The sequence below is a fragment of the Balaenoptera musculus genome, chromosome 20 (genome assembly GCF_009873245.2).
Source record: "Balaenoptera musculus isolate JJ_BM4_2016_0621 chromosome 20, mBalMus1.pri.v3, whole genome shotgun sequence".
In the NCBI taxonomy this organism is placed as follows: domain Eukaryota; kingdom Metazoa; phylum Chordata; class Mammalia; order Artiodactyla; family Balaenopteridae; genus Balaenoptera; species Balaenoptera musculus.
Genome location: NC_045804.1, coordinates 15,030,500 through 15,058,426, shown reverse-complemented (window position 1 = coordinate 15,058,426; position 27,927 = coordinate 15,030,500). Strand labels below are relative to the sequence as shown.

General features: G+C 45.7%; 1 protein-coding gene across 3 annotated transcripts in view; it reads left to right on the top strand.

Moving 5' to 3' along the window:
- Positions 1–27,927, top strand: part of MAP3K3 (mitogen-activated protein kinase kinase kinase 3) — a 61,043-nt gene that overhangs the window by 29,651 nt on the left and 3,465 nt on the right. For all 3 annotated transcript variants that reach the window (XM_036836520.1, XM_036836521.1, XM_036836522.1), the window contains 9 exons: positions 2,397–2,510; positions 9,489–9,609; positions 19,232–19,365; positions 22,943–23,016; positions 24,845–24,912; positions 25,121–25,213; positions 25,857–26,048; positions 26,583–26,731; positions 27,353–27,484. In XM_036836520.1, coding sequence (XP_036692415.1) covers positions 2,397–2,510; positions 9,489–9,609; positions 19,232–19,365; positions 22,943–23,016; positions 24,845–24,912; positions 25,121–25,213; positions 25,857–26,048; positions 26,583–26,731; positions 27,353–27,484 — 1,077 coding nt within the window. The remainder of the gene's footprint in view (positions 1–2,396; positions 2,511–9,488; positions 9,610–19,231; positions 19,366–22,942; positions 23,017–24,844; positions 24,913–25,120; positions 25,214–25,856; positions 26,049–26,582; positions 26,732–27,352; positions 27,485–27,927) is intronic.

Sequence of the window (27,927 nt, the reverse complement as noted above, 5' to 3'; positions counted from 1 at the left end):
AATCCTTTACTTCTTAGGAGTCACTTCCCATTCTCCCCACTCCCCAGTCCCTGGCAACCACTTATTTACTTTCTGTCTCTCTGGATTTGCCTGTTATGAACATTTCATATATATGGAATCACACAATATGTGGCCTTTTGTGTTTGGCTTCTTTCACTAAGCATGTTTTCAAGGCTTATCTATGTTGTAGCATGTCTCATACTTCATTCCTTTTTATGGCTGAATAATATTCCATTATATGGATATACCACATTTTGTGTATCCATTCATCTGTTGATGGACACTTGAGTTGTTTTCACTTTTGGCTATTATAAATAATGCTGCTATGAACATTTGTGTACAAATTTTTATATGTACAAATGTTTTCAATTCTCTAAAATATACCTAAGAGTGGAATGGTGGTTCTTGTAGAAACTCTGTATTTAACTTTTGGAGGAACTGCCCAACTTTCGCATATCAACTGGTACCACTTTACATTCCTACCAGCAATGTACGAGGGTTGCAATTTCTCTACATCCTCACCAATACTTGTGATTCTCTCTTTTTTTTTTTTCTTTTTTAAAAAAATTATAGCCATCCTAGTAGGCGTGAAGTGGTATCTCATTGTGGTTTTTAATTTTCATTTCCTTAATGACTAATGATGTTGAGTATCTTTTCATGTGCTTATTAGCTATTTGTTTATTTTCTTTGGACAAATATCTATTCAAATCCTTTGCCCTTTTAAAAAATTGGATTGTTTGTCCTTTTATTGTTGAATTGTAAGAGTTCTTTATATATTCTGGATACTAGACCCTTATCATACATTTGCAAAATTGTAGTTTTTTTTTTTTTAAGTTAAAACCTACTCCAGTAATTTCTTTATCTTCCCCTATCTCCACCCGCCCCTTCCCCACCTCCCCCAACACCAGTCCTTATTTATCCCTACTTTGAATGTTACCCAGGAAGGAATTCTTTTACAATATGATATGATTTGTAAAATTTTCTCCCATTCCATGGGTTGTCTTGAGGTTTTATTTTAAATACTGATTTTACTATTTGTTTTTTCCTGGCCTGGGGTTTAGAGTTCTCATTTCCTTGTATTCTGAATCGGGAACTGAAGAAATTAATTGGATTTTTGCTTTATGTTTGCCACAAATACATAAGATCTGACATTTTTTACGTCTTAGGCAAAGCATACTTTTGCATGTTTTAATACTAAGTACTCATAATATCTTCTGCTTTTAACAGTGAGTCAGGCTTATCTGTACCCTCAAGAACCATCTCTTAATACTTCAGTGGAATGAAAACAGAGGAAGTAGTTTTTGGTTCTAGTCACTGATTTTTTTTAACCTTTATACATTAAGATACTAAACCCTTCTATGCAGTCTAAGTTTGTCTTCTTATTTGAGTAACATTTTCATCCTCTGCCTGCCTCCTCCTCCTCCTGTGCCTTTTCTGCTTATTCTGTTAATGTCAGCACAGGGTAGAATGGGACATGATTCTACTGCTTAATTTGGGAAGAAATATGGGGCCTATAACCGTTTCGGATTTGATGCTTTGGAGTAAAGGGTATTTTTAGAGATGAAGCTTTTCTTAGAAAATATCTTGGGGGGGGTGGGATGAATTGGGAGATTGGGATTGACATATATACACTATTGATACTATGTATAAAATAGATAACTAATGAGAACCTACTGTATAGCTCAGGGAACTCTACTCAGTGCTCTGTGGTGACCTAAATGGGAAGGAAATCCAAAAAAGAGGGGATATATGTATACGTATAGCTGTTTTACTTTGCGGTACAGTAGAAACTAACACAATATTGTAAAGCAACTATACTCCAATAAAAATTTTTTTTAAAATATGAAAAATTTTTTAAAAGTATTTTTATACCATCAAAAAAAAAAATACCTTGAAATAAAGTACTGATATGTGCTACAGCATGGATGAACTCAAAAACGTTAAGCAAAGTGAAGGAAGCTAGATGCAAAAGACTATGAATTGAATTGAATTGAATTGAATATGAATTGTGTGATTTCATTTATATGAAATGTCCAGAAAATGCAAATCTCTAGAGACAGAAAGTAGATTAGTGGTGGCCTGGGGTAAGAGGTAGAAAAGGGGAGTGACTATGAATGGGCACAGGAGATCTTTTTGGAGCAATGGAAATGTTTTGAAATTGAATTGTGGTGATGGTTGCACAACTCTGTAAATTTACCAAAAATTATTGAATTGTAAACTTAATAAAAAGGAAAAGAAAATATCTCTATGGTTTCAGTTAGATCTTTTAAGACCCCATAGTATCCACTGAGATTGTTTTCCTCCAAATTTATTTTTTTGTTGTTTTTTTTGCTTATTTTTGCAAACTAAAGACTTATGTTTTATGTGATTTCCTTTTTCTGTGTCCTGTGTCACAGCTCTCCATCCTGCTGAAGAACCAAGATGATCTTGATAAAGCAATTGATATTTTGGATAGAAGCTCAAGCATGAAAAGCCTTAGGATATTGCTGCTGTCCCACGACAGAAACCATGTAAGTAGCCCCTGTCATGGCCTGACAGCTGAAGACAAAGCTTGCTGTCCTTCAGGAGTCCACCTTGCTTCCTTGACAGAATTTTGTGTTCCTTAGTCACTGCTAAAGCGAGAACGTAGGTGTGGCCCAGCCCACCGGGGCAGTAGCCATTTAGCCTTCTGCATTTGATCTTACTGCGAAGCCAGATCATTGGTGTTAAAATGGCAACTGAAGGTGACTTGGCTTGTGGTGTGGGAGGAAGGGAAACATTTTGTGATAAAGGAGGAAATTCTTTTTCTCTGTATTTATGTTCTTTCGACTAGATTTGGACCCCAGCAAGAGAGATTTGCTCAGCGTGGGGGAGCTAATTAGCAGAGGCTGTCAAGGATTTGAGACTATCATGCTTTGTAAACCCAACTCCCGCAACTCCTCGGCAACCGTGACTTTCCCTTGGGACACATGTAGGAAACAAACTTTCCCTTCTGTTCAGTGGAAAAAAGGCCATGGGCTAAAGGGCCTCTTGTAATTTACCAGCTGCTACCTTACCAAATGGCAGCAATCTGTGGGGGCCTTCAGAAGCGAGGGATCATCCCTTATGTAGTTTCCTCTCCTAAAGGGTCCCTGGGGGCCTACATTTCACAAGAATGCTTGTAATCTGGGTCTGTCTTCTAATCACTGATGGCTGTACCAGTTTTCTTCAGATGCATGTTCCTGCAGGTTTCTTGGCACTCTTTCCTTTCCTTATGCTTGAAGACAGCCAACTGTGGACAGTTGACATTACTGCCTGAGAACTATGGACACCCCATACCAGGACAGAGTTTAGATGGAATGGTGCTTTATGCTGACCATTTATATTTAAAGAGACCTTGGACTGTCTATTGATTAGCGAAAGACACAGGAGAATGCGGTTAGGAAGGCTTAGAATAAAGAAGACATTTTCTAATATTATCGAAGTGTCCTTGAGCATGACGACTGGTCTTCTCTCTCACAATGTCTTTTTTTCTGGATGTGTTTTGGGAAGTATTCTGAAGTAAAATATGTACTTTATTATTTCATTTCTCTGTTCACGTTACTCACCTGCTCCTTGTAGTCCTTCCTCATGGCCTATCATGTACGATCTCAATGTAGCCTAGCACCCAAGGTTTATCACTAACTACCCTTCCTTTCAACTCCCCAGTCTCATCTTTCCAAGTTCTTCAGCATGCTTCCACTATTCTGCAGGTCTTCCTTCTTCCTCTTTGCCAGACCATGGTTGTCAACCTTTTTTAAGGCTCTAGCTTGATTTACCTGCTGCAGTTTGGTCAGTATTTTTGACTGAGACCATTTTCATTATTCCCTGTTCCTTTAGTCATTGGATATAATTTGCACACTAGTTTATAGGTTCCTGAGTAATTGCCCTCTAGTTGTTGCATATTTGTAAGTTCTACCCCAAAAGATTATAAGCTCCTTGAGAACAGGAGCTGTGTCTTGTTTTGGAACCTATCAGCTTAAGAGAACACAGTGAAAACTTCTTAAATTGTTAGCAGGAGTCAAGCAGAAATCATATTCTGCAAACCCCTTCTTTACAGAAGAAGCTGGAATTGGGGTTTAGTTCAATGATGTGATTGTTTAACTGGGAACTAGCACCCCTGATGGTGATCCCTCCACTCCCCTGATGAGAAGCTGTAGACGACTGGTTCTTTGCATTCTCTTTCCCATCCATTAAGGGGTGCACTCAGCTGCAGATACTGCTGCAACACCAGAGCTGTTTGAGAGATGACCACCTGAGCTCTGACACTCATGGCGTGGCATTAGATATCGCATAAAATAAGTGCCACATTGATGCCTCTCTTTCTAAAGATGTTTATTTTTTTAAATTATTATAAAGTCAGTATAACTTATTGTAAACTTAAAAAAAAAAAGAGGACCGCCTTACATAATCCTAGCACCGTAACACGATTGATTTTTGCATATGCCCCTCTTTGGCCATATGTATACACACTGTAAGTGTTGTCATGGTATTTATACAATTTTCTAATTTAATTTTTCACTTAACATTGTCATGTACATTTTTCTGTTAATATACAGTCTTCATGATTATAATTTATAAGGATGCATAAGTCCATTGAGTGGATATACCATAATTTAATTAAATAACCATTTTTGCTACTGTTGGAACACTTAAGCTACTCCTATTTTTTGCATTTATAAAGATTTACATTTAAGACTAATAGTGGCATTGGTGGTGATGAAATCTTTTCTTAGGGACTTCCTCAGCTAGACCTCAGGCTTCTCAATAAACAGAGGTATCATGATCCAAAATTGCTATGTGCTTAGGAGTCCTACTTCTAGAAGTGCTTCTCTGTTTGTGATGAAATATCAGTTTTATTCTTCTAGTTTCTAATCTGTTATGGACCAATTCTTTTTTAAAAACGTGAAAGGTGAAATGGAAAAATTAACTAGAGACGTATAAAATACAAGCCCACAACTTTTATTGTTAAGTTCAATAGACATGAGTCACTGCCAAATTGTTGTAAAAGTGCTTAAAGAGTTGCTCTTCCATTTTGGTATTTACCTTGTTGAGGACTGGTATACACCACAGGTTGTACCCTGGCACCAGCCCACAGATCACACTTTACATACACTTCTCCAGGATACCATATCGACCTGGTCTTCATCTCCTCTTGATGGTAACTGTCAGCCACTTTGTTCTCTACTTAGTTTCCTCCATTTTTAGCAATCTGTCAACTCATCCACCTTTTGTTACCACCTATACCTTTACTTCCCTTCTCATTCCTGTTTTTAAATGTACTATCTCTTTCTACTCTCTGGATTCCTTTTGTATTGATCTTTCTATGACAGCTTCTGATCTTTCCTCTGTCTTCATCCCTCACCAAGGTGGAAAGTCATACTCCTCCCATCTCACCTGGCCAAGGCCGGGTCTTAGGCTTCAATATTGTTTTTACCTGAGAACTCCTGGATTTGGGCAATCACAGAACCTCCTCTTAGTCTGAAGAGTCTTTCTCTAGCCTTGGTTTTACTGCCATTTTAAGATACTTCACCGTCTCCTTCAGTAGTTCTTGCTGCCCTAGCCCTCTGCCTTGGGCCATCAACTCTTAGCTATTTTCCTATTACAGATTTCTTTTCTAAACATGTGTGCATCTAACTCTTAATTTATCTTTCTGCTCTTGACTTTCTTATAACTTTCTCGACCTTTCCACTGTCATAACATAATCTCAAGCTTAACATTCTGTTGTCACTTGTATCTGCATATGATGAAAACTAAATACCCAACCACCTTAAACTGTGAATGGCATTTTGTTTTGTTAACTCAGATTCTCTCTGACAAAAGTAAACTTACAATCTTCTCATCTAAATGTTGCCCACTTCCCAAATTTCCCATCAATGAATTTGACACTATTTAAGTTCAAAATATCAAGGATAATCTAAATGGTAATTATTTTCAGTTTTCCAAGAAACTAATGGAGCAAGTGCAGGAAGTTAAAATGAAACTTGTTGGGCAGAATAGCTTCAGTCTGGCCCCTGTTTAAAAATCATTACACTTTACATGTATAAGGTACTTTCATCTCTCATTCGGTTTTTGCAACTTTGAGCGGTCGGTTAGGCATCTGTTATCGCCAGTCTACCCCTGGGGAAACTGAGGCTTAGAGTGATTTGCCCTAGGTGAAACAGTAAATAGTGACAGAGCTGGTCTTGAATGCAGATGTTCAGACTGTAGTCCAGTATGTGTTAGATACCATCCAGGAAAGGGATCTTAGAATTATTGTAGTCCTTGGAAAACCTCACCCAGGTTCTTTCACAGTTCATTAGAAACAGAACAGAAAGTATAATGTTGCCCGTGAGGAAAACTTGTGAGATGTGTCATTCTCTTCCCCACAGCTCAGAAGGTTAACTGAGCTAGGAAAGGTCCAAGGGAAGACAAACTTTATAAGGGGTTGGGGTCAGTTTTATATGCGTATGGCCTAAAAAGCCTGGAACTCTTTAGTCGGGAAAGGAAGCCAAAGCACACATATGTATAAACAAAGTCTGTGATGCATTGAAGAGTAGGGATAATAAAAACACAGATTTATTCACCTAATCTCAATTTGAATGAACCCCTTGAATATTGAGGATTATCATAGAACAAAACGGAAATAAGAATTTGTATAAGGGGTATAAACATGGCATCCTTTATTCAAGTTGTATAGCTTCAAAGCAGATTTTTTTAAGGCTTTTAATAAATTCATGGATGTTAAAGCTGTAAATCTATTAAATAACCTGGATTCTTCCACAGCTATCATAACTGTCATGGTCTTCCATGCAAACGTCTCTGGTTGCCACCATTGAAGCAGAGGACTAGTGACATCCAAGGTGCCAATTCTCAGCTCATGTGTCCGTGAACCAAACTAAAGCAAACACACACACACCTCTTCTTTTCCCCCTGCATCGTTCAATCCACCTGTTCCCTTTGTCTGATACCACCAAATCTTTTATTGAGATGATTTGTGGGTCAACTTTTATAATCTCTTTTTCTGCTAATCTCCTAGCTTCCAGTGACTGCAGTCTTTGTGCATGTGGTTCCCTGGTAATTTTTCATGTTGTTTGTGTCGGCCACAGCACACTGCTACCCCCAGAGCCTTTCAGTGAGGTTTTCATTGAATGGTCAAATGAAATGACCATTCTATTTGCTGTCTTTAGAATGTTCTGCCAGCTACACACTTTATACCTGTTAGCTCTCCTTTCACTCTCTTACAGGTCCCTTTTATTTTTCCTAGTCCCACCTTCCTCCTTCCTCTCTTTCCCACTTCTAGGTCTTGTTCAAGGTTCACTGAATCCTTGCATCAACCTCATTTTTGTTTACCATGCCATTCTTTTTATCTCCTTAAATCAGGGTTTTCTGAACTTGACTGACTATTACAAACACTTGGGGGAGATTTAAAAAACACCAATCCTTCGGCTTTACCCCCAGAGATTCTGTTGTAGTTGGCCTGAGGTGTTAAAAACCCCACAGGTGGGCTTCCCTGGTGGCGCAGGGGTTGAGAATCTGCCTGCTAATGCAGGGGACACAGGTTCGAGCCCTGGTCTGGGAGGATCCCACATGCCGCGGAGCAACTAGGCCCGTGAGCAACAACTGCTGAGCCTGCGCGTCTGGAGCCTGTGCTTCGCAACACGAGAGGCCACGATAGTGAGAGGCCCGCGCACCGCGATGAAGAGTGGCCCCCGCTTGCCGCAACTAGAGAAAGCCCTCGCACAGAAACAAAGACCCAACACAGCCAAAAATAAATAAGTAAATAAATAAATAAATAAAAATTAAAAACCCCACAGGCAGTTGTGCTGGGCGGCTCGGGCTGAGAACCATCGCCTTAAACCCAAGTGTGACTCACCTCCTAAGACCTTGCCGCCCTAAGTGTGGTCCATGTACCAGCAGCGTCAGCATCACCTGGAAGCTTGTTAGAAATGCAGATTCTCAGCCCCAGCCCAGACCTACTGAATCAGAATCTGCACTTCATCAAGGTCCCAGGTGATTTGTGTGCACACGAAAATGTGGGAAGCCCTGCTTTGAAACCTTCCCTGATTCCCTTCATCTGTTTTCCAACTGTTGCCACAGTCAGCCTTTCCTTTTAGAAACCTATGCTCATGCTGGCTGTTGAACCTCCTGGCTCAGCTTTTAGATTTAAAATTGAGAGTTTAGAATGTATGTTCTTTGGTACGTTTCAGATTCGTGTTGCCAAGATGTATTGAATTCCCACCTTCTGTGAGGCCCCGTGTCTAAGCAGGTGTCCTTGGGGTGCTCGGCGTGCAGCTCTTCTCTTTCTGACTGTAAGGCTGTGGCCTTTTCCTTGCCCTTCACTGGCCTGCTTCCCCAGCGTGTGGCTTTGATTGTTTTTTCCTTTCTGACCCTCGGCAGAGAGCTATTGCACATTGGAGGCTTTAGCAAGAACACTCACTTCCCCTTGGTCTGACTTCCCGTTAGAGCAAGACAGTTTGTCAAGACAGCCCTGCATGTGATAAAGTCTGGCGTGGGGGGACTAGAGGAGGCTGCTTGGCAGCTGAACTTAGCCCTGAGAGCGGGAAGCCTTTTTCCTGGAGGACAGGATATAGTTTGTTTAGGTTGGACCTTTTTTTTTTCTTACAGGAGGTAAGAGAGAGAGAGAAACAAGTAGAAACTTTGACCCAAATTATTTATAAATTCTGAGCTCCCACTCTCCATAGTGCTCTGCTTATTTATGAGCACATCCTGACATCACTTGTTCACCTCCAAGCTTCAGTTTTAAGCTTTCTCAGTGCAAGGGCCCCTTTCTGTTGCTTTGTTTTCTCTCAAGGGCTCACCTTGAGGCCCAACTGGGTCAGTGCAAAGTGGGGTAGGTGTGGCAAGGCTGCTGACCCTGTTCTGAAGTCCTTGACCTCTGGCAGAATGGTACCGTGATAGCCTTTCTGAGATGAACGCAATCCTGAGATGGTTCACATGTAAACCCCAGTAATATGAAGCAGCTGAGATCTTCTTACCTTAATTTTCCAGGAGTGATTATGGTTGGGGAAGAAGCAGCATATCAAGCTATTTTTTAAAAGTTTATCAACCAGAATTTTTGGTGCAGAAGTTGCCACCATTCTCCATTCTGACCCCCCACGTGGCAGGTGATCTTGCCACTGAAATAATTTCCTGCTTTTCCTGCTATTCTTCCCAAGCTCTCTGGAGAGTTTTATGAGAGGGTATTTACAACGCTTTTCTGTTTGGCACATTATTACAGGAATGCCTGTTATTCTTCTGTGTCTGGGTCATCACCTAATAAATTGGAGCACCGAGTCTCAGTGCTCTATATCAGTGAAGCTGGATAACTGCATTGAGTAAATAGTGATTTGCCAAGATGAATTGAGGAGTGAGATTTGAGGGAAAGCTGGGTAGCTCATGTATTGAAAGCGTGATGGCGGCTGAGAGCATGGGGAGTCCGAGGGAGGGGCGCGGGGCCTTTCTAAGCCTGCCTGCTTAGCGAGCTCAGCCTTTTTCCTCTTATCTTGCAGACCAGTTCCCCTCCCCACTCCGGGGTGTCCAGGCAGGTGCGGATCAAAGCTTCCCAGTCTGCGGGAGACATAAATACCATCTACCAGCCCCCTGAGCCCAGGAGCAGGCACCTCTCTGTCAGTGAGTATCTCACCCCTTTTTTCCTCTCATCTGATTTATCTGCCCATGTTTTTTTTTTTAATATTCTTTTAAAAAATTAATTATTATGAAACAGTCATCAAACGTTATTGACTGCTACGCTGTTCGGAATAGTCTTCCATGCTTTTCTTTGGGGAGAAGAAATAGACAAGCGACTGGGATGGAGTCCTGACCCTCCGGGAGCTCACACTCTCATGACGTGGTGGCGGAATCAGATTCCTTTTCAGCAGCCCTGAAAAAGCGACCTCCTCAAACATCTGCGTGAAGACCTCCAGCAGCACTATGCCCTCATTTTTGACCATTCTTTCCCCAAAGGACTGGGGACTTGTGAAGTTACGAATCGGGTCCAAGATTGAGTTTTGACATCAAACCTCTTGCTTGTGATTCCTGAGGAGTCCTAATGCTTCAAGGAAGGTGGAACGAAGTTTCTCCAACGAAACTCCTGGAGAGTCAAACTAAGTTGTCTGGGAAGGACAGGAGACTGTTGACCTAGTAAATACAGTTGGCTCATTAGGAAGAAAGCTATGTAGCTGCTGCCAGGCCTCCCCGGGAAGGGAATCTAAATCAGGTCTGTGCATTATACCAGGCGATCCAGTTTTGCTCTGGATCCCATTTCCCACAGTCTGAGGAGAAAGCTCATTTCTTGAATTGTGCAGTTTGTTTCAAGAGGGAAGTCTGGCCTTAACAATAGTTCTGTTGAGGTTGCTGCCCTAACGTTGCTGAGAGCCCTGCTGCTGTCCACACAGGTTCTGTCCACACAGGTTCTGTCCATACAGGTTCTGTCCATACAGGGTCTGTCCACACAGGTTCTGTCCATACAGGGTCTGTCCACACAGGTTCTGTCCATACAGGGTCTGTCCATACAGGTTCTGTCCATACAGGGTCTGTCCATACAGGGTCTGTCCATACAGGTTCTGTCCATACAGGTTCTGTCCATACAGGGTCTGTCCACACAGGTTCTGTCCATACAGGTTCTGTCCACACAGGTTCTGTCCATACAGGTTCTGTCCACACAGGGTCTGTCCATACAGGGTCTGTCCATACAGGTTCTGTCCACACAGGTTCTGTCCACACAGGTTCTGTCCGTACAGGTTCTGTCCACACAGGGTCTGTCCATACAGGTTCTGTCCATACAGGTTCTGTCCATACAGGGTCTGTCCATACAGGGTCTGTCCATACAGGGTCTGTCCATACAGGATCTGTCCATACAGGGTCTGTCCATACAGGTAGAATTGCATCAAACTGAGCTGCTCTCTGGAGATCTAGAGCTGAGCTTGGGGAGGTCTGAGCATCCGTCCTGTCACTGAGCTTGTCTGGAAGTGATAAGCCTCCTCAGGGGGCAGCCGGAAGAATGTGTTGCTGAGGCACTGACTTTGCCTCACTGAGTAATTTCTGGAACCCTAGCAAGCACTGGTAGTAAGTGTTGCCAAGCTGGAAGTCTGTATATGTGTTTCATATTTCCCTAACATTGTGGATAATTGGTGGCCGCGTTTTCAATAAGCTGGTTGAGGAGAGAGCCAGCACCCCAACAAGGAAACCTTATCCAGAGTATCTCTGGCCCTGGAATCCAGGTGCCCTGGAACCTGGGAATCTCTGCTAGTTTGGCCCCTGTTGCAGAGCCCTTGTAGAGAGCAAGGGGCTGGAGGAGGGCAGCACTGCTCCTTTGCGGAGTAAGCCGTGAGGATGGACACAGGGCAGTGATTGGGCCTCCGGCTCCTAAGCAAGTGCCTGTGACTTGTGTGTGGAGGCTACATGCTGGGCCCTCACTGTAGGGGCCGTATATGGAATTTCCTTGTCTGAGAGGGCTGAAATCTCACTGGGAGTAAGATTTCTATGAACGACTTCCTATCTATCTAGAGAATGGGCAACACAGCCTCCCAGCACACACAGATCCTGGGTTCCCTCAGTCAGCAAGCATTAGGTACCAGCCTTTGGGCTGGCATGAGTGCCACGGTGGAGGCACCTGGGAGGCTGAGGGTGGTGCGGGAGCATAGAGCAGGCAGTAACCAACGGCGCCCAGGACTTTGGGGAAAGGTTTCACTAAAGAGAGGGAACATCAGAGCTGACAAACGAAGGAAGATTTACTGAGCACAGGGACAGATACTCCGGGCACAGAAAAGGGCATCTGCCAGGCACGATCACAGAAGAAGGTGGTGGCTTCTGAGAACCCCAGGTGGTTTGGAATGGTGGGTTTGACGAGAGAAGTGGGCAGAGCCTGCCAGCCTTTCTAAAAGCTGGAAAATGGCAGAGATTATTTCTAACTGGAATGACCTGGGAAATGCATTCTGGGATTTTTAGAGATTATGGAGGATTTCCATAAGCAAGGATGAGGAGAGAGGGCATTTCAGTGATTTGCTGGTGGAGATCCCACTTATCCTTCAGACTGGCTCGTGTATTGATATTTGGAGAAGTAGAGAAGGCTGGGAAAGAATGCCTGCCTTGGCTGGGGACCCTTGACTGCACGTGGGCTTGTTCGGTGGGCGGTGGGAAGCCATTGGGAACGGTGACCCCTTGTACCCATCTCTATTCTAATGCTTATCACATTGTCTTGTTATTGTATCCCTCTCCCTGTCAAACTGCATTTTTACTCATTTGTTCATTTATTCATTCAAGAAATAATTGCCAGAGTATCTGCTGTGTGCCAGAATCATGGGAAGCAAAACACACAGTTCTGTCCCTATGGCCCTTACACACCTGCGGGAGGTCAGACCTTATGTGTCATGATGTGACCCGTCTATAATTACAGGCTGCGACCAGAAGGTGTGTGGTGCTGTGAGCACGTGTAACAGAAGGATGTGACCTGATTTCGGGGCCAGAGAAGCCTTAGGCTGTGACCCAGAGCATGAAGGGGAGTTACTTAAAGGGGATATAGGAAGGAGAGCTCCAGGTGGGAGAGCTACCCATGCAGAGGCCTCATGGCAGAGGGAGTGTGGTGTGTTTGAGAAACAGAAGGAAGCCCTGAGGGCTGGAGAGCTGAGAACAAGGGAAAGGAGGATGGGCTGAGGCTGGGGAGGGAGGCCGAGCCTTGGGGACCGTGATGAAGATTTTGATCCTTACGTTGAAAGCAGTGAAAATCCACCTTAGGATTTTTAAGTGAAGAGGAATGGGTGGCATATTCAGATTTGTATTTTGAAAAGATTGCTCCAGCTGCGTACAGTGTGGAGAGCCGATCAAAGGGGGGGGGCACCATGGATCCAAGGGAGAACCGTATTAGCTAATGCAGTGGTCCAGGTGAAAGAAGACAGAAGCGTGGATTAGGCTAGTGAGGGTAGTGGAGAGAGGAAGGAACAGGTGGATTTGAGGCATTTAGAAGGTAAAGCCAACAGAACATGGCATCGTGGTCTGGGGACATGGTGGGGGTGGGGGCGGTCCCTGAGATCCTTTTAGGATCTGCAAGGTCAAAGCTATTTCCATAATAATACTAAGACATGATTTGGCTGTCACATATATATAGTGGAATTTTCCAGAGGTTACCTGCCTGAGGTAATGTCATTGCTCTATGGCTAATGGAATGTGTACTTGTGTATTATTGTGTTTTAAAATTTTTTGACCCTTATTTCTAATACAATAAATATCAATTGATATAACCCCTATAAATAAAAGCTCTTTGGTGTCCCAAATTTTAGAAGTGGAAAAGGGTTCTAAGTTCAAAAGGTTTACGAACCACTGTGGTATTGGATTGGATTTTCAGGTGTTGAGACAGCAGGACGTAGGTTACTGGTTTGTGGATTTGGATAATTGGCAGTGCCTTCCACCAAGACAGAGACTAGAAGAGAGCCTGGTTTCAGGCACTGAGAAGGGCAGACCTAAAGTTTTAGACAGGTTGAATTGGTATAATTATGAATATTTTGGTATGATTATCGATTCACCAATAAACATATTAGTGTTTAAAAAAAAAAAAAGAGACAGCCAAGAGGTGATAGCAGATGGGCAGCTAACTATACAGATCTCTAGCTCAGAGGGGAGAAAACCAGAGGTAGAAGAAACAATTGGAAATTGTCCAGTCGAAGCCATGGGCCCAGATGAGAGTTTCTAAACAGACTACAAAGTGAGATGAGAAGAGGGCCTGGGACTGAGCCTTAGAAATCCGGACAGTGGCCAATTAGAGGAGGATGAGCCTGCAAAGGACGCAGGAAAGGAGTGACCAGAGGAGTAGAAGGGAAAGTAAGAGAAGGTGGGAAGAAGGCGTTACATGGTACCAGCCAGGTTGGAAAGGACAGACCAAGAGTAAGAGACACAAACTTGTCATTTTCATCCACAAATGTCTGAGTGCTTGCTGTGCTGGTACAGGGTAAGGCCTTCTGGAATAGAAGGAAACAGAAAGAGAGAAGTCAAGGTTTAAGCATGAGGGACTAGGAGAAGTCCTAGCTCTACAAATGGGGTTAAACGAGAAGCCTTAGTGATTCAACCCCCCACCAGCAGGAGGGGGCTCTCTGCCCTCCTCCTCCACCAGCATTACTGTACCTGCGCTCCCAGTGCGTGTGAGTGACAGACCAAGCACGCAGGTCCTTCAGCTCCCACTGCAACAGTTTCAGTGATGAGGAAGTGCAACGAAGCCCACCCCAATTTTAGACAGCTCTCTTTATTCGAGGTTCATCCTTATTTTGAATTGAAATTCTGCCTTCTCTCACTTTACGCATTGACTCTAGTACTGCTCTCTTGAGCAACACAGATAACATCTTTCATATGACAGTTTTTCAGATATTTGAAACCAGCTATCCTGTTCACCTTTTGTTTTTTCCATCATAATATACATACCTTGAATTCCAGTTTTTTTCAAGCCAGTTAGTCTGCTAAAAATAAAATAAAAATATAAATAAATAAATAAATAAATAAAACCTACTAGGGAATGTGTTAACCCAAAAGAGAGACCCCTGTGGGAAGATCTCCAGACAAGGCAAATGGAATTTCCCTACGCGAATTTACCCTTCCTTGTGTCTTTGCCTGTAGAAATTCTGTCGCCTTTGAAGCTGAGCTCAAGCACTGTTTCTTCCATAATGCAGTGGGCGGTGCCCTTAACCCATCAACTAAAGGACTTGTCCCTGCCACATCTGACTCCCATTTGGTCTAGTGCGTCTTAAGTCCTTCGCCTCGGTTCTTATTCCATCTTGCTCTTCGTCCTGCCACTGCGTCCCACAGTGGGGCAAGCCAGATTGCCCCACTAAGGAATGGGTAGCTGATGAGTAGAGGCAATCAGTTCTTTCAAGGGGTTTGGCCATAAAAGAAAAAAAGAGGTGGGCAGAAATAAGGTCAGGATATTTTTTAGGCTAGAGATCTGAGCATGTTTATCAAGGGAGGCACAAAGACAGCTGAAAAGGAGATTGAAGGTGGTGAAGAGGGGACCATAGGGGAGCTGACTCCTGCTGGGGGTGAACTGGGGAGTCCAGGCAGAGGGCTTATAGTGCCTTGGTAAGGAGGAGGGCAGCCCTCTTCCTCTGAGAGCAGAGGAGGAAAAACTCAGGCAGAGGAAAAAAAGGAATGTTGAAAGGATGAGATGACTTACAGTGACACCCAGGCAAGTTAGAGAGCTATACACAGTGCAAACCTCCAGTCCTGGTACAGATATGCAAGAGTGGAAACCAGGACTGCAGAGGTAGTGACCACATACATGGAAACAAAAAGGTCAGCTTCCTTCACTGCACAGGTTTTTTTCTCCTTCTTGCTAAAAATTCTTCTGTGATACTAGATGAGACCAGAAACTGTTTAGTGGTGGTCACAACTTCAAAATAAAATGGGAGTTTTGAAAGTTGAAACACAGGATGTTCTCAGGGTCTTACGAGATGAAAATATTGAGAAGCTCTGTTCTGCACAACCTGGTCCAGTGCGAGGATATTGAAGAAGAAAAAAAGATTTGATTCTTCCCCTCATCAGCTCCCTAAGAGAGAACAAGGTTTAGAGAAAATAGTCGATGGCCGAAAAAAGCTCTCTCTTTGTACTTGCAATGACCTGCACATTAACACTGACCCAAAGCCCTAGAACTAGCTCCCTGTGGAGGCAACTTCCCGACTGCATCAGCTTCCTGACAGGAGTCTCCTATGAGAAGGGCTAGAGTCTGAGAACCTAGCTTTCAGCTTTGAGTCAGAAGACAGAGCAAAAGAATCAACCGTATCCTAGGGTAAGGGTTTTGCTGCCCCAGATCAAGGAGGCAAGCAGAGAGCCAGCAAGCCCTAGAGGAATGCAGACAGCTGGCAGCTGAAATCCTTGTTCAGAAGAGAGCCTTCTGAGCACAGGATTACTACTCTGTTCTTTTACTTCCGCTGGTGCTGAGAGGGGGCCCCTTGGTATAAGTGGCCTGATGAGACTAGAGCAAGATCAGGCTGGAATGCCAGGGAAGGGTGGCCCAGAGAAGCTGCCTGCCTTCTGAGACCTAGGATGAGCGGCGTCTTGCATAGCACTGTGTGCGTGCCGTCTGGCTCACTGTTGTCCCTGCTGGTAAATATGTGAGGATCAGTAGTGTTACAGTTCAGTATCCTGTCCTATTCAGGTCCCTGTCTCACTCGTTCTCAGATGCTGTTGTGTGTCTCATTAGCCCCTAATTTCTGAAATGAAGATAAAAACAAAACTGAAAATGCTCTGGAGCAGTTCTGCCAACTCCTGGTTTTTCCATTCGCTTCCTCTGATAGCCATTGGTTTGGGGAGACTTCCCTTTCCTGCCCCAAGCTGTGGGCCTGTGCACAATAGCCCCTGGCCCATTGCCCATCAGATAACAAGGCTGGCTCTCGGCAGGCAGCAATGTGTATTGGAAAAAGTGAAAGTCTCTGGCTGGAAATAAAAGCTCAGAAAACCTTTGCTGTTTTCCCCCAGCCCCTCCTGGGTCTGTAGTGCTGGCCTCATGTGAGCTAGTCCCATCCCACCTGCAAAACCAGGGGAGAGTTCAGTGGCAGCCGGTGAAGGAGAGAATGGGTGTTGAGGGGCCAGGGATCTTTTATGCCGGGGAGGTTTCACCCTAGATGCTCCGTGTAACAGATCGAGGGTAGTTCAGCCTACCTGGGGGTAGTTTGGACCAGTGTGTCGGATATCATCAATACGTAAGAGTTTTTCTTCCTCTCTCATCAGTTCCTCACAAGAGACATTTTTTGTTTGTTGTAGGTCAAATATGTAATACCTTTTCTTTCCAGAATGTATTGGTCAGGCTTCAGTTGCAAAGAACAGAATCCACTCGGACTAGTTTCAGGAAGAGGCATTTGGTGCACATTCTGGCTGTAAAATCATGAAGAGTGAGAAACAGACTCTAAGTCTGAAGACACACCGCAGAGCGCCTCTTCCCTCTGTAAAGAGGAAGCCACCAGACCCAGAAGCACAGGGCGCCTCTGCTCTGTCCACACACCACTTACACCGGGGTACCTGCCCCTGTGTCTTGACGTCAGGCAAACTAGAGACCAGGCGTGGGGCCCCTGCTAGTGCTGCAGCAGAAAAACCAAGGCTTCCAGGACTGTGCCCAGGGACAGCAGGAAGCCGTCCAGATCTCACACAAGTGTATCTGACTGGCTGAACCGAAAGGAGGTCTTAGAATAGCTTTTAGCTGATTAACTTCTGAAGTGCTGGAAGGCACACTAGAAGGGTAGAATGGCTCTTGAGTCTATCTAACCCATTATATCTGCTACACAGAGTGAAGGGAACGAATGGAATTCTACTGAGTTCCTACCACGTGTATGTGTACCTGTGCTACCACATTTCATTTATAATTTCCAAACACGGTTATGAGGTAGATAGTTGTTCCCATTTTTGAAATGAGGAAATTTAGATGAGAGTTTAAATCATTCAGCTAATAAGTGAAAGCCTGATTTGAACCTCTGTTTATCTAATTTTCAAGCCTAGGCTTTTCTTACTATACCTTGCTCACCTTTTTAGGTCGCTTCTGCTGCTGACAAATGTTGCCAGCATAGGGATTGGATTTCCATAGAACCTGTGGGCTACTAGAATGTTTTCCAAAGCCGGAAGTGGGAAGTAGGCACTGGGCTAATGTTTGTAAGCCATGTGTTAAAAAAGTGCTCTGTGCTTTGGGGCATGCTAGGGCTTAAGAAAACTATCTTTTTTTTCATGGTTACACTGGCATTTTGTGCTACAGTGGCAAGGGAAATGGCCAGCTGCATGGATCTTTGACATCTGGCCCTCTGAAAAATGGAGTAGCTTTCTTGTTCGATTTCCCCTTACCTCCATCTTGTCATTGCCTTCGAGCCCTCTGTCGGCCAGATGGCATCTTGCATCTAACTCACAAGTGGTCACTGACAGAACAACTCTGAATTTGAGCTGCATGAGACATGGCACTGTGTTGCCCTTGTGCTGTCAAGAAACCCCCATATTTGCCTCCCTCCTGCTCCTTGCAGAAAGGCTGTCACATTTCCCCACGGGTGGGATCCCGGTGGGATCGCCCCCCCCTGTTTGGATTGCTTATGGGGAACGTATGAGCAGCATGGCTGCCCCTTTTGGAAATAAACTGTGGTCTCGAACTTGCCATGGCTGAAATATACTGGGAGTCACAAGGCCTGTTTTCTAGATGCAGCACCACCCTTAAGACACTACATGACTTTGGGCCTTGGCTTCCCCTTCTGCACACTGTGGATGATAATAATGCACCTCCGCTGTAGGAGTGTTGTGAGAATTAAAGACAAGGTAACAGAGTATAAAAGAGAAAAGAAGGACTTCCCTGGCGGTCTAATGGTTAAGACTGTGCTTCCACTGCAGGGGCGAGGGTTCGATCCCTGGTCGGGGAACTAAGACCCCGCATGCTGTGCAGGTGGCCAGGGGGTTGTGGGGGGGGGCGGAGAAAGAAAAGAAAAATTGCCTTGGCTGATTTCATTGCTCTGTTAGTTCATGGTATAACATCCCTAAATTTATACTCTGAGCAGCATCAGTTTCTGCCAGGGCTTAGAAAACGTGGACAAACAGACTCTTTCCTCCATGGGCTGTTTGAGATCATTTGAAAGGCATGGTTCAGGTACCTCCTTATTCTCAGATTTGGTAGCCTCTACCCTGTGAGTGAGGTGTTGCAAGTGGAAATCCAGCATAATTCTATGCCTGTTTTTAGAGCAGTTTGGTTTCTGGCCTCTGCCCTCGAGTCAAGTGGGGAAGCCAGACTACCAAGAGCCTCAGGTTAGCCTTCCCACCCGAGATCGTGTCAGTGGTTCTTGGAGAGAGTATGGGTTGATGCCTCTCCAACAAGAGATTGGAGCACCAGGTGCTCTTGGTGGTGAATTCATTAACGTAGCATCCCTACAAACCGCGTGATCCTTGTATTCTGAACGACGGACTTCGTGTAGAAGAATGAAGGAGTCAGTTTCTTGAAGGACATTGAAAATAATAGTTTAAAACATCTTAAAGCCTATCTTTCAAAGAGCAACCCTACCCACCATTCTTTAACTTTTCTCTTAAGTATTTTTCTTCCTTCTTGGGGTCCTTGGATTAGGGGGGGGAGCTGCCTGGCTCAGGAAATTTCCTTGAACCTCAGCACTTTGTTAGGCCCTCCCTCTCCTCCAGGATGTTCAAAGAGCCAAACCAGCTCTCCACCACCAAGCAGATGCTTGGTCTGAGCTGGCCCCAGGTCTGCTCCTCTCAGGCTGCAGGTCCTGGCTCTGCAGTCAAAGGTCATGTTTCTGTGCTCTAGGCTCCCAGAACCCTGGCCGAAGCTCGCCTCCCCCTGGCTACGTGCCTGAGCGGCAGCAGCGGATTGCCCGACAGGGGTCCTACACCAGCATCAACAGCGAGGGGGAGTTCATCCCAGAGACCAGCGAGCAGTGCGTGAGTATAGTCTGGGGATGGGGGTTTGGGGGCTGGGGTGTGTCTTGGGACGTGTCGGACCAAGCTTAGCAGGGGGAGTTCTCAGTGGGCATGGTGTGGAGGTGAGGGACTTGAGTCCTATCCAGTAGCTTTTTTGTAAACCAGGCCTGCCCAAATATGAATTTTTCCTTTCTAGGGGCCAAATATCAATTCCTACCAAAGACAGAATCTAAGCTACCTAGCCTCCTTGGTGCTGGATGTGCATTTGGCAGATTTTTCCTCTTCCGTGGTCCTCTCACTGGTCTCCCTGCAGAACACCACTCCGCTGTTTGTATACTTCCTTACAACGACCTGTCATTTCAGCAGAGTTTTAACATGTGACCAGTCCTAAACAGACAGATTTTGTTTTTCATTTCAACCAGATTTTAGTTTTGATTTTTCTTAATGAAAGGTAACGAGTATACCAGTCCAAAGTAGGACTGGCTCCTTTGGGTGGACTTTTAATGATAGTAGACAGCTGTATTAGTTATCTATTGCTAAATAAAACAACAACAAACTTAGCAGCTTAAAACAGCAGACATTTATTATTTTACAGTTTCCTTGGGTCCAGAATCCAGGCATGACTTAGCTGGGTTCTCCACTCAGGGTCACACAAGGCTGCACTCAGGTGTCAGCCAGGCTGCATTTCTTTCTGAACCTTGGGGTTCCCTTCCAGGTTCACAAGGTTGTTGGCAGAATTCAGTTTCTTGTGGTTGTAGCACTGTGGTCCCTGTTTTCTTGCTGGCTGTCGGCCAGGGGCCACTCTGAGCTCCTAGAAGCCACTTGCAGTTCCTTGCCATGTGGCCCTCTCAAAATATGGTAGCTTCTTCAAGGCCAGCAGAAGAATCTCTTGCTCTAGTCTGCAAAGATGAAGTCTCGGGCTTCCCTGGTGGCGCAGTGGTTAAGATTCCGCCTGCCAATGCAGGGGACTCGGGTTTGAGCCCTGGTCCGGGAAGATCCCACATGCCGCGGAGCACCTAAGCCCGTGAGCCACAGCTACTGAGCCTGCGCTCTAAAGCCCGGGAGCCACAACTACTGAGCCCGTGTGCCACAACTACTGAAGCCCATACGCCTAGAGCCCATGCTCCACAACAAGAGAAGCCACCGCAGTGAGAAGCCCACACACTGCAACAAAAGGGTAGCCCCCGCTCACTGCAACTAGAGAAAGCCTGCACGCAGCAACGAAAATCCAATGCAGCCAAAAATAAATAAATAAAATAAATAAATTAAAAAAAAAAAAGATGAAGTCTCATATAATGTAACACAATTATGAGAATGAATATCCCATCCTCTTTGCCATAGTCTATTGACTAGAAGCAAATTACAAGTTCTACCTATACTCAAGGGTCGGGGGCTATGCAAGGCTTTGACTTACTGGGATGGGGTGGAGTGGGGACATCCTAGGGTGCGTCTACCACAATGGCTTACCCATTTTAATGGCTAGCTTTTTTAACTTGTGGCCCACTTGATGAAAATGGCACTTTGGCTTAGTGAATTCAGCAAGAATGAGATCTCTGGCTTCATTCTGAAGTTTTTTCAGTGAGCTTTGATTGCAAGAAAAAGATCTGTCTCACAAACTTTTGGGATTTGATCTTGAAAGGGGAAATTTCTTAAGGGTAAAAGCATCCAGTAGAAGGCCAGCACCATCACGTGGGGGATTTTACCAAAAAAACCTGATTCTTATAACTTCTTTTTCCTAAAACTGATTCTTACAACTTTTCTTTCCCCTCAGTAGCTAATCTCTGTATATAGCATTGTTCAAACTATATAGGCTATGAGAAGCATTTTTACACTGCCTCTTCTCTCTTCTACAGTCCTGCCTTCCAGATAAATTTAGGTTTAGAACAGTGACCTAGAGTGCTTTTAGCTGCAGAGTCCCTTCTTGGATATCTTACTGACTATCCTTTCCATTTTCTCTAACCAGAGTGCTTCCGGACATCAGCTGTACTACGGGTGACTTTGCTAATGAGTTTGATTGCCTTTGCTCTCTATCCCTCTCCATGGTCCTATATCCTGGTCCTTTTACTTCTTTACCTGCCTGGCCCTGGAAGGCATGGGAGTATTAGACTTGTAGTGAGGATAGACTTTTAGAAAGAGGCCAAGGAAGGTGGCAGCAGGAGAATGCATAGGTCCTTCCCCAGTGCCCGCCTCTTTAGCTGAAGAGAATTGCTGCTGCTAATGGACCATTCAAGATAAATCCACTTAACAGAGACCAAAACAGCATAGTATATAGTGAAAGAATATCCAACTGGGACTTTCTTGAAAAACGAAGCTAAGATAACTTTACTTTGTTTTTTCTTTAATCAGATTTGAGTAATAATAGTTGCATCTATTTGCTAATTTTTAGAATGAACAAAGCATGATTCAGGCTAATTTTTTTTGGCTTAATTTTTCTAACAAAAATTTTACTAGCACAACATAACTTCCTTCACTTCCTCTTTGACTTCGGCAGCACTGTCCTAAAGAGGCTCCTTTTTTTTTACAGAAGCCTTCACGGGGTTCAGTGTATTTTCCAAAGGCCTCTCTTGAACCTTTGGTATTCTTCCTCCTTCATCACACCCGTCATGTTGTTATACTTGCTCATTCTCTCTTCTTCTGTTATCTGATCTAACTTTGCCAAATATGCACTTTATGGTTTGGGAGCAATTCTTTCCCGTGTTGCTTCTATCCTCTTGGGGAAATCCTATATCCTTAGCAAGATTTTGGGGATTTTACTTTGCAATTAATTTGCCTTGATTGGCAGTTTAAAAAAAAATCATATATGACAATATATGAGTGACAATATAGGTGAGATGGACTCCAGCATTAAATGGGAAGAGATAACCTATTTTATGAAAGTTATTCATGAATTTTCATAGTTCTGATCCTCTGCTTCCCTATGTAATGTTTAACTTTGGATCTCAGATAATAAATTCTCTGATAGTGAATAACCCCCATAGGCAAAATAAAGGGGAGATTAGTTGGAGAAAAAGCTAATCTGAAGGCTTTTTGTTACTGCATTTGACCAAGGGCCAGAGAAACATTTTAACTTACATAGATACTTACTGGCTCTGCATGAGAACCAGGAACTGGGAAATTTTTGTTCTGTGTCAGCTGTGTACTAACTAGTTTCATGACTTCAGACAATTCTCCTAACCTTTCTAGACCTGCAGTGGCTTGTCTGTGAAATGAGGGCAATACAATTATAAATTGTAAATTATAAATTGTGGAGTGTAAACAGAAGCATTATGGTCCCACCCAAATGCAATGGAAGCCTCTGCAGGGTAGGACCATCTCCAGCACCAGGCTCCAGCGTTCACAAGCCAGGAAAATGCCAACAAGAGCAGCAGCGTCTCTGCTCTGCTCTCCTGGCAGAGCTCCTTGGGATGCCAGCCAGGCATTTTTCTCACTCCTGGAAACTTGCCTTTCAGACTGCGGGGGAGGATGGTACCTTCCTAACCATTCTTCCCACTGCCCTGGCGGAGAAAGGGCACTTTCATATTTTGGAAAAGAAAAAGGACCATTTGCTGGCCTTGGCAGGGATTGGGGCTGGGGTTCTATTGTATGACTTGCCTTGCAGATGCTGGATCCCCTGAGCAGCGCTGAAAATTCCTTGTCAGGAAGCTGCCAGTCCTTGGACAGGTCCGCAGACAGGTATGAGACTGCGGCTGGTTCGGGGGTTAGTGCATAGGCACTTTTGGAACTGATGAGCTGAGGAAATAGAGTCAGCTAGTTTGTGTGTCCCTGAACTACACACTGGTCTGCAGGCCCATGGTTAAAACGTCACGCTTCTGGGAAAGAAACCTCTCGCTAGCATTCCTAGCCCTCTCCTTAATTTTCCAAACAGGGAGAATGTTATGTTTGTATAATTAGATGAATGTAATAGGTTATAATAGCAGCTCACATGTATTAAATGCTTGCTCTGTTGTTCCAAGCACTTTACATGTTTTGACTTCCCACATAACACATGCTGCCCTTGGACCCTTAGCCTCATTGCTGAGATCTGGACGACCTTCAATGCTTGGGGGACAAAACTGAATTATCACCTTTGGGTTTACTTTCTTTTTTTTTCTCCAAGTCTTTCTGGTGGAATAAGAAACTGGGATGTAAAAACCAGAAAACAAGATACTCAGACTGCCTAGCTTACCACACTGCATGCTTGGTGTGTAATCTCGTTCTTACACTTTGGGAGGGAACAAGCGTCATCCTTTACACACCACATGGTTCTGTGGAGCTGGTTTGCCCGTCAGCGGGGGTGTTTGGAGGTGGCTTTGGCATTGATGTAGGCAGTCTCTCTCCTTGACCTTATTATGCCCAAGAGCACATTTTGACCACGTCGGCTGGGCTTAGGACTGTGGTCAGAGGCTAAGGAACAGTTCTGGGGATTTTCTTTTCTTTGTGTAACTGATTAATTGCTCACATGGGTCATCACCCTGTGACCGTGGCCAGATCTGTACCGTGTCTCTCCTAACAGACCTGTGAGCTGGTGAGCGTGGTCTCCCCTCTCGGTATCATAGAACAGTCACAGTTGCTTGTTGGCATCCAATCTGCAGCCTTATTTTAGGCTTGCTTTCCAACCAAAAGAGTAAGAAGGCACAGGTGAAAGTGCCAGAGTTGCTGCTGCAAACTGAGGGCTCTGCCAGGACAGGAACTGACTCTGGCTTTGAACTCTCTTCTAAGCTTTGTGGCCACGCTGGCGGGGGAGGGGAGCTGTGGGACAGGACCACAGAAGGTCTAGCAGTTGGGAAGTAGGGGACAGCCCCTGCATCACTGCCTTGAGAGTTTCTGACCTATGACCTTTTCAAAAGGCACTCTCACATGAGGGAAAGAACCGTTCAGGTGGATGCTGGGAAAGATAATTCACTTGATTCTTGAATTTTTCCTCTGTCCCTCCAATGCTTTGTTTTCTTCTCCTTGGGAGTCAGACTCAGTGACCTGGACTTTACTTCCTTGAGGGCCAGCATAACTAAGGTCAGAGCTTTCATCTTCCCTTCATGGGATCTGGAGCCATATAGACCCAGCTCCACCAAATACTAGTTGAATAGTTTTGGACAAGCCCTTTAACCTTTCTATTCCTCAGTTTTCCACGTCTCTAAAATGGGACGGTGGTGATTAGTCTGAAAGGAAGATGCTGTTGCTGTCTTTATTACTGCGCTGGGCAAGGGACTTTGTGCAGCTCTTTCCCTGTCACCAAGGTGGGAGGAAAGGGTAAGATAAAGCACTGTGCAGCCAGGGTGGAGGTCGGTAGCACTGGAGGGCTTCATTATGCAGGGTCCCGTCAGATGTGGGCCTCAGACTAGTGAAGAGAGAGTAGTAGGCTGAGAAAAGGGCTGTTTCTCTCCAACTCTGCTTCCTACCATGTAATGACGTGTGTGGGAAGGAGCTAGGAGAAGCAGTCTGTCTGAGTATCCTGCCTTCTGCCCTGCTGAGCTGCTTTGGAGGTACCCTGAAGTCTACTTTGTGATTCATTTTGTTTTTCTAGCCCATCCTTCCGGAAATCACGAATGTCCCGAGCCCAGAGCTTCCCAGACAACAGACAGGAATTCTCGGGTGAGTTCTCCAGAGCCTGGGTGAGCACTGCGGGGTGTCCGGGTGGGGCTGCAGGCAGTCTGCTTTTGACGGCTGAGTTGGGAAGAGAAGCCAGGGCTGTATTTTAATTCTCGGGCTTGCTGCTCTGAGGTCTCGGGTGACCTAGAGGCTTAAATGGATCACTAACATTGGCCTGTCGAGAAGCCAGTGATTCCTCTCTCCTACTCAGATCGGGAAACTCAGCTCTATGACAAAGGGGTCAAAGGTGGAACCTACCCCCGGCGCTACCACGTGTCCGTGCACCACAAGGACTACAATGACGGTGAGTGCGCCTCCACCCTGCCCCCTGCTGGCCACCTCAGAAGGGACGTGGTTAAAGCTCCTCCAGGAAAAGCCACTGGAGCGGGTGGCCCAGGCACTCCAGGCCCCATGTTTCCTTTATTCCTGAGGAACTGTGCCCAGGCTTGAGGCAGTAGAGTCAGGGTTTAAAAAAAAAAAAAAAAAAAAGAAAAAGAGGGAGGCTGGTATTTGTAGACTGATGCTGCCTCTGGGAACTCTGTCCTTTGTCTGAGTGCACAGCGTGCTCCAGGGCGCCAGCTCTCCAACGCCCTCTTCTGCCTCATGCAGCAAACGGAATGGAGCTTCCTCAGAGGTTTAGGATTAGGATGCCAAGGAAAATAGATCAGCCGTGGATTGGCCCTGCGAGTGATGTAGGACATAGGGGCCAGCCCTATGCTTTCGCTTTGGCTAGGTTTCCCTAAACCATCTGGCTGCTTGCTAATTCCTGCTTTTGTCGTGATTCTCAGGATGCTTGAGACGTTAGCCATTCTGGCACGAGTCAGGTGGGAGGGCAGATAGGTTCTGGAGAGCTCACCCGACTGGAGCTGCTGTTATGGCCCGGTTTGCACATTCAGCCTGTGGCCAGGGGTCTGACTTGCTCTATTCTGGCCCCTGCAACCCTTCAGGCAGAAGAACATTTCCCCGAATACGGCGTCATCAAGGCAACCTGTTCACCCTGGTGCCCTCCAGCCGCTCCCTGAGCACAAATGGCGAGAACATGGGCCTGGCGGTGCAGTACCTGGACCCCCGAGGGCGCCTGCGGAGTGCGGACAGTGAGAACGCCCTCTCTGTGCAGGAGAGGAACGTGCCAACCAAGTGTGAGGAGTGGGCCCTGGCCAGGTGGAGGCTGCCCAGGGGATGCTCAGACCAGCTGCAGGGCGGGAGGCCAGCGGGTCCACCGGGGCTGTTGGCAGTGGCAGCTCTGGCCCATCCGCACCCAGTGGAAGAGCCCGAGGGTGGGCAGCAGATCCCCTGGACCTTAGTCCTCACTCCACTGTTGTGTGACAAGCCACTTCTCTCTGGCCTTTAGTTTTTCCATGTTTAAACTGAAGAGCAGTCTCCTTAATCCCTGACATAATGAGATATTTGGGGGCCTTGGAAGTATGAAGGTATTTAATCAATTCAGATGAACATTTAACCACTATTTTAGCCAATCCTCTGCTTCTCAGGCCTTGGGCCTTAAGGTCTGATTGACCAGGGCACTGAGCCTGTTCCAGATGGGCGTGGAGATGCTATGCTGAGAGATGTGATGATGCCGGGTGAGGGGGCAGCTCGGGCCTCTGTAGGATGAGGCAGGATATCGGTAACTAAGTGCACGAACTCTGATGCTCTTTCCTTCTGTTCTCCTGTAGCTCCCAGTGCCCCCATCAATTGGCGCCGGGGGAAGCTCCTGGGCCAGGGTGCCTTTGGCAGGGTCTATTTGTGCTATGATGTGGACACAGGACGAGAACTTGCTTCCAAGCAGGTCCAGTTTGACCCAGACAGTCCAGAGACAAGCAAGGTACTGCCTTCCCCATGGTCTGACTTCCAATTCCTCCCTCTCAAGAAAATACCTGTCTTGTTGCACAAATTGCTCGAGATGCTACAGGTTGCTTCTTCCATCATTCTTCCTCCCAAGCTCCCTTGCTGTTGACCCTGGCCCAGGGGAGAGATTGGGTATGAGGAACTGAGTTGGTGCCAAAGTACCAAGCAGCCCAAACTGGGAGGTGATGGCCAGTGCTACAAAGAGCAGTACCTGCCCCACCCTCACCAGACATGCCTCTCTCTCCCAGCTCTCAGACCAGGAAGGAGCCTGTCTTTGGAGCTTAGCTTTGGATGTGACCTTCATTCCAGTTGGAGTGGACAAATACAGCGGTTATCTAAACTGCTTAGTTGCACCCACAAACCCGTCTCCCACCCCACTGTCTGCTGTCTTCCAGCATGGGCGTGCCACCATCCCAAGGCTTAGCCAGCATTGTGGACAAGGGCCAAACAGTTGAGAGAGTACCCCCCTTTTCTCCAGCTGAAGTTCCCAAGGCAGGCAGACTCCTCTGAGGCCACTGACTAGGGCAAGCTGAGCTGATCCTAGGCAGGTAGAACCAGGGCCCTGAAAGCCTAGGTGACCACTGGGCCTCTCCTCTAGGAGGTGAGTGCACTGGAGTGTGAGATCCAGTTGCTGAAGAACTTGCAACACGAGCGCATAGTGCAGTACTATGGCTGCCTGCGGGACCGTGCCGAGAAGACGCTGACCATCTTCATGGAGTACATGCCGGGGGTATGTGCCCCTGATGCATGTGGGACACACAAGAGAGGACCTGTCCTGGGGCTGGGGGCTGTGGAGAAGGGGTCCCTTTGACATGGGTCTGATTACCTGAGACTCCAGAGGCTCAGGGGGGAAGGTGAGGCAGTGGCAGGACTTGGAGTCAGCAGGCACTGCGTCTGGCTGCAGTGATGGTGTGGGATGAGAAATGTCCCAGGCTACCCTAACCTGAGGCTTATAGGGCAGCTGCACTGTCTAGTAAGTACCGCCTTTACCTGGAGCAGACAGACCTCCCTTCTGGATTTGGGTCATCCGTTGCTTGAGGAAAGGACTGTCTCAGACTTTTCTCAAGCTGCCTGACAGCCCCTAGCAAAGTGCCTGGCACATCACAAATGGGAATTGGAAGAATCACTCCTTTGCCGAATGCTGGGGGCTGGAAGTAGCCTTGCCCCTTCCCA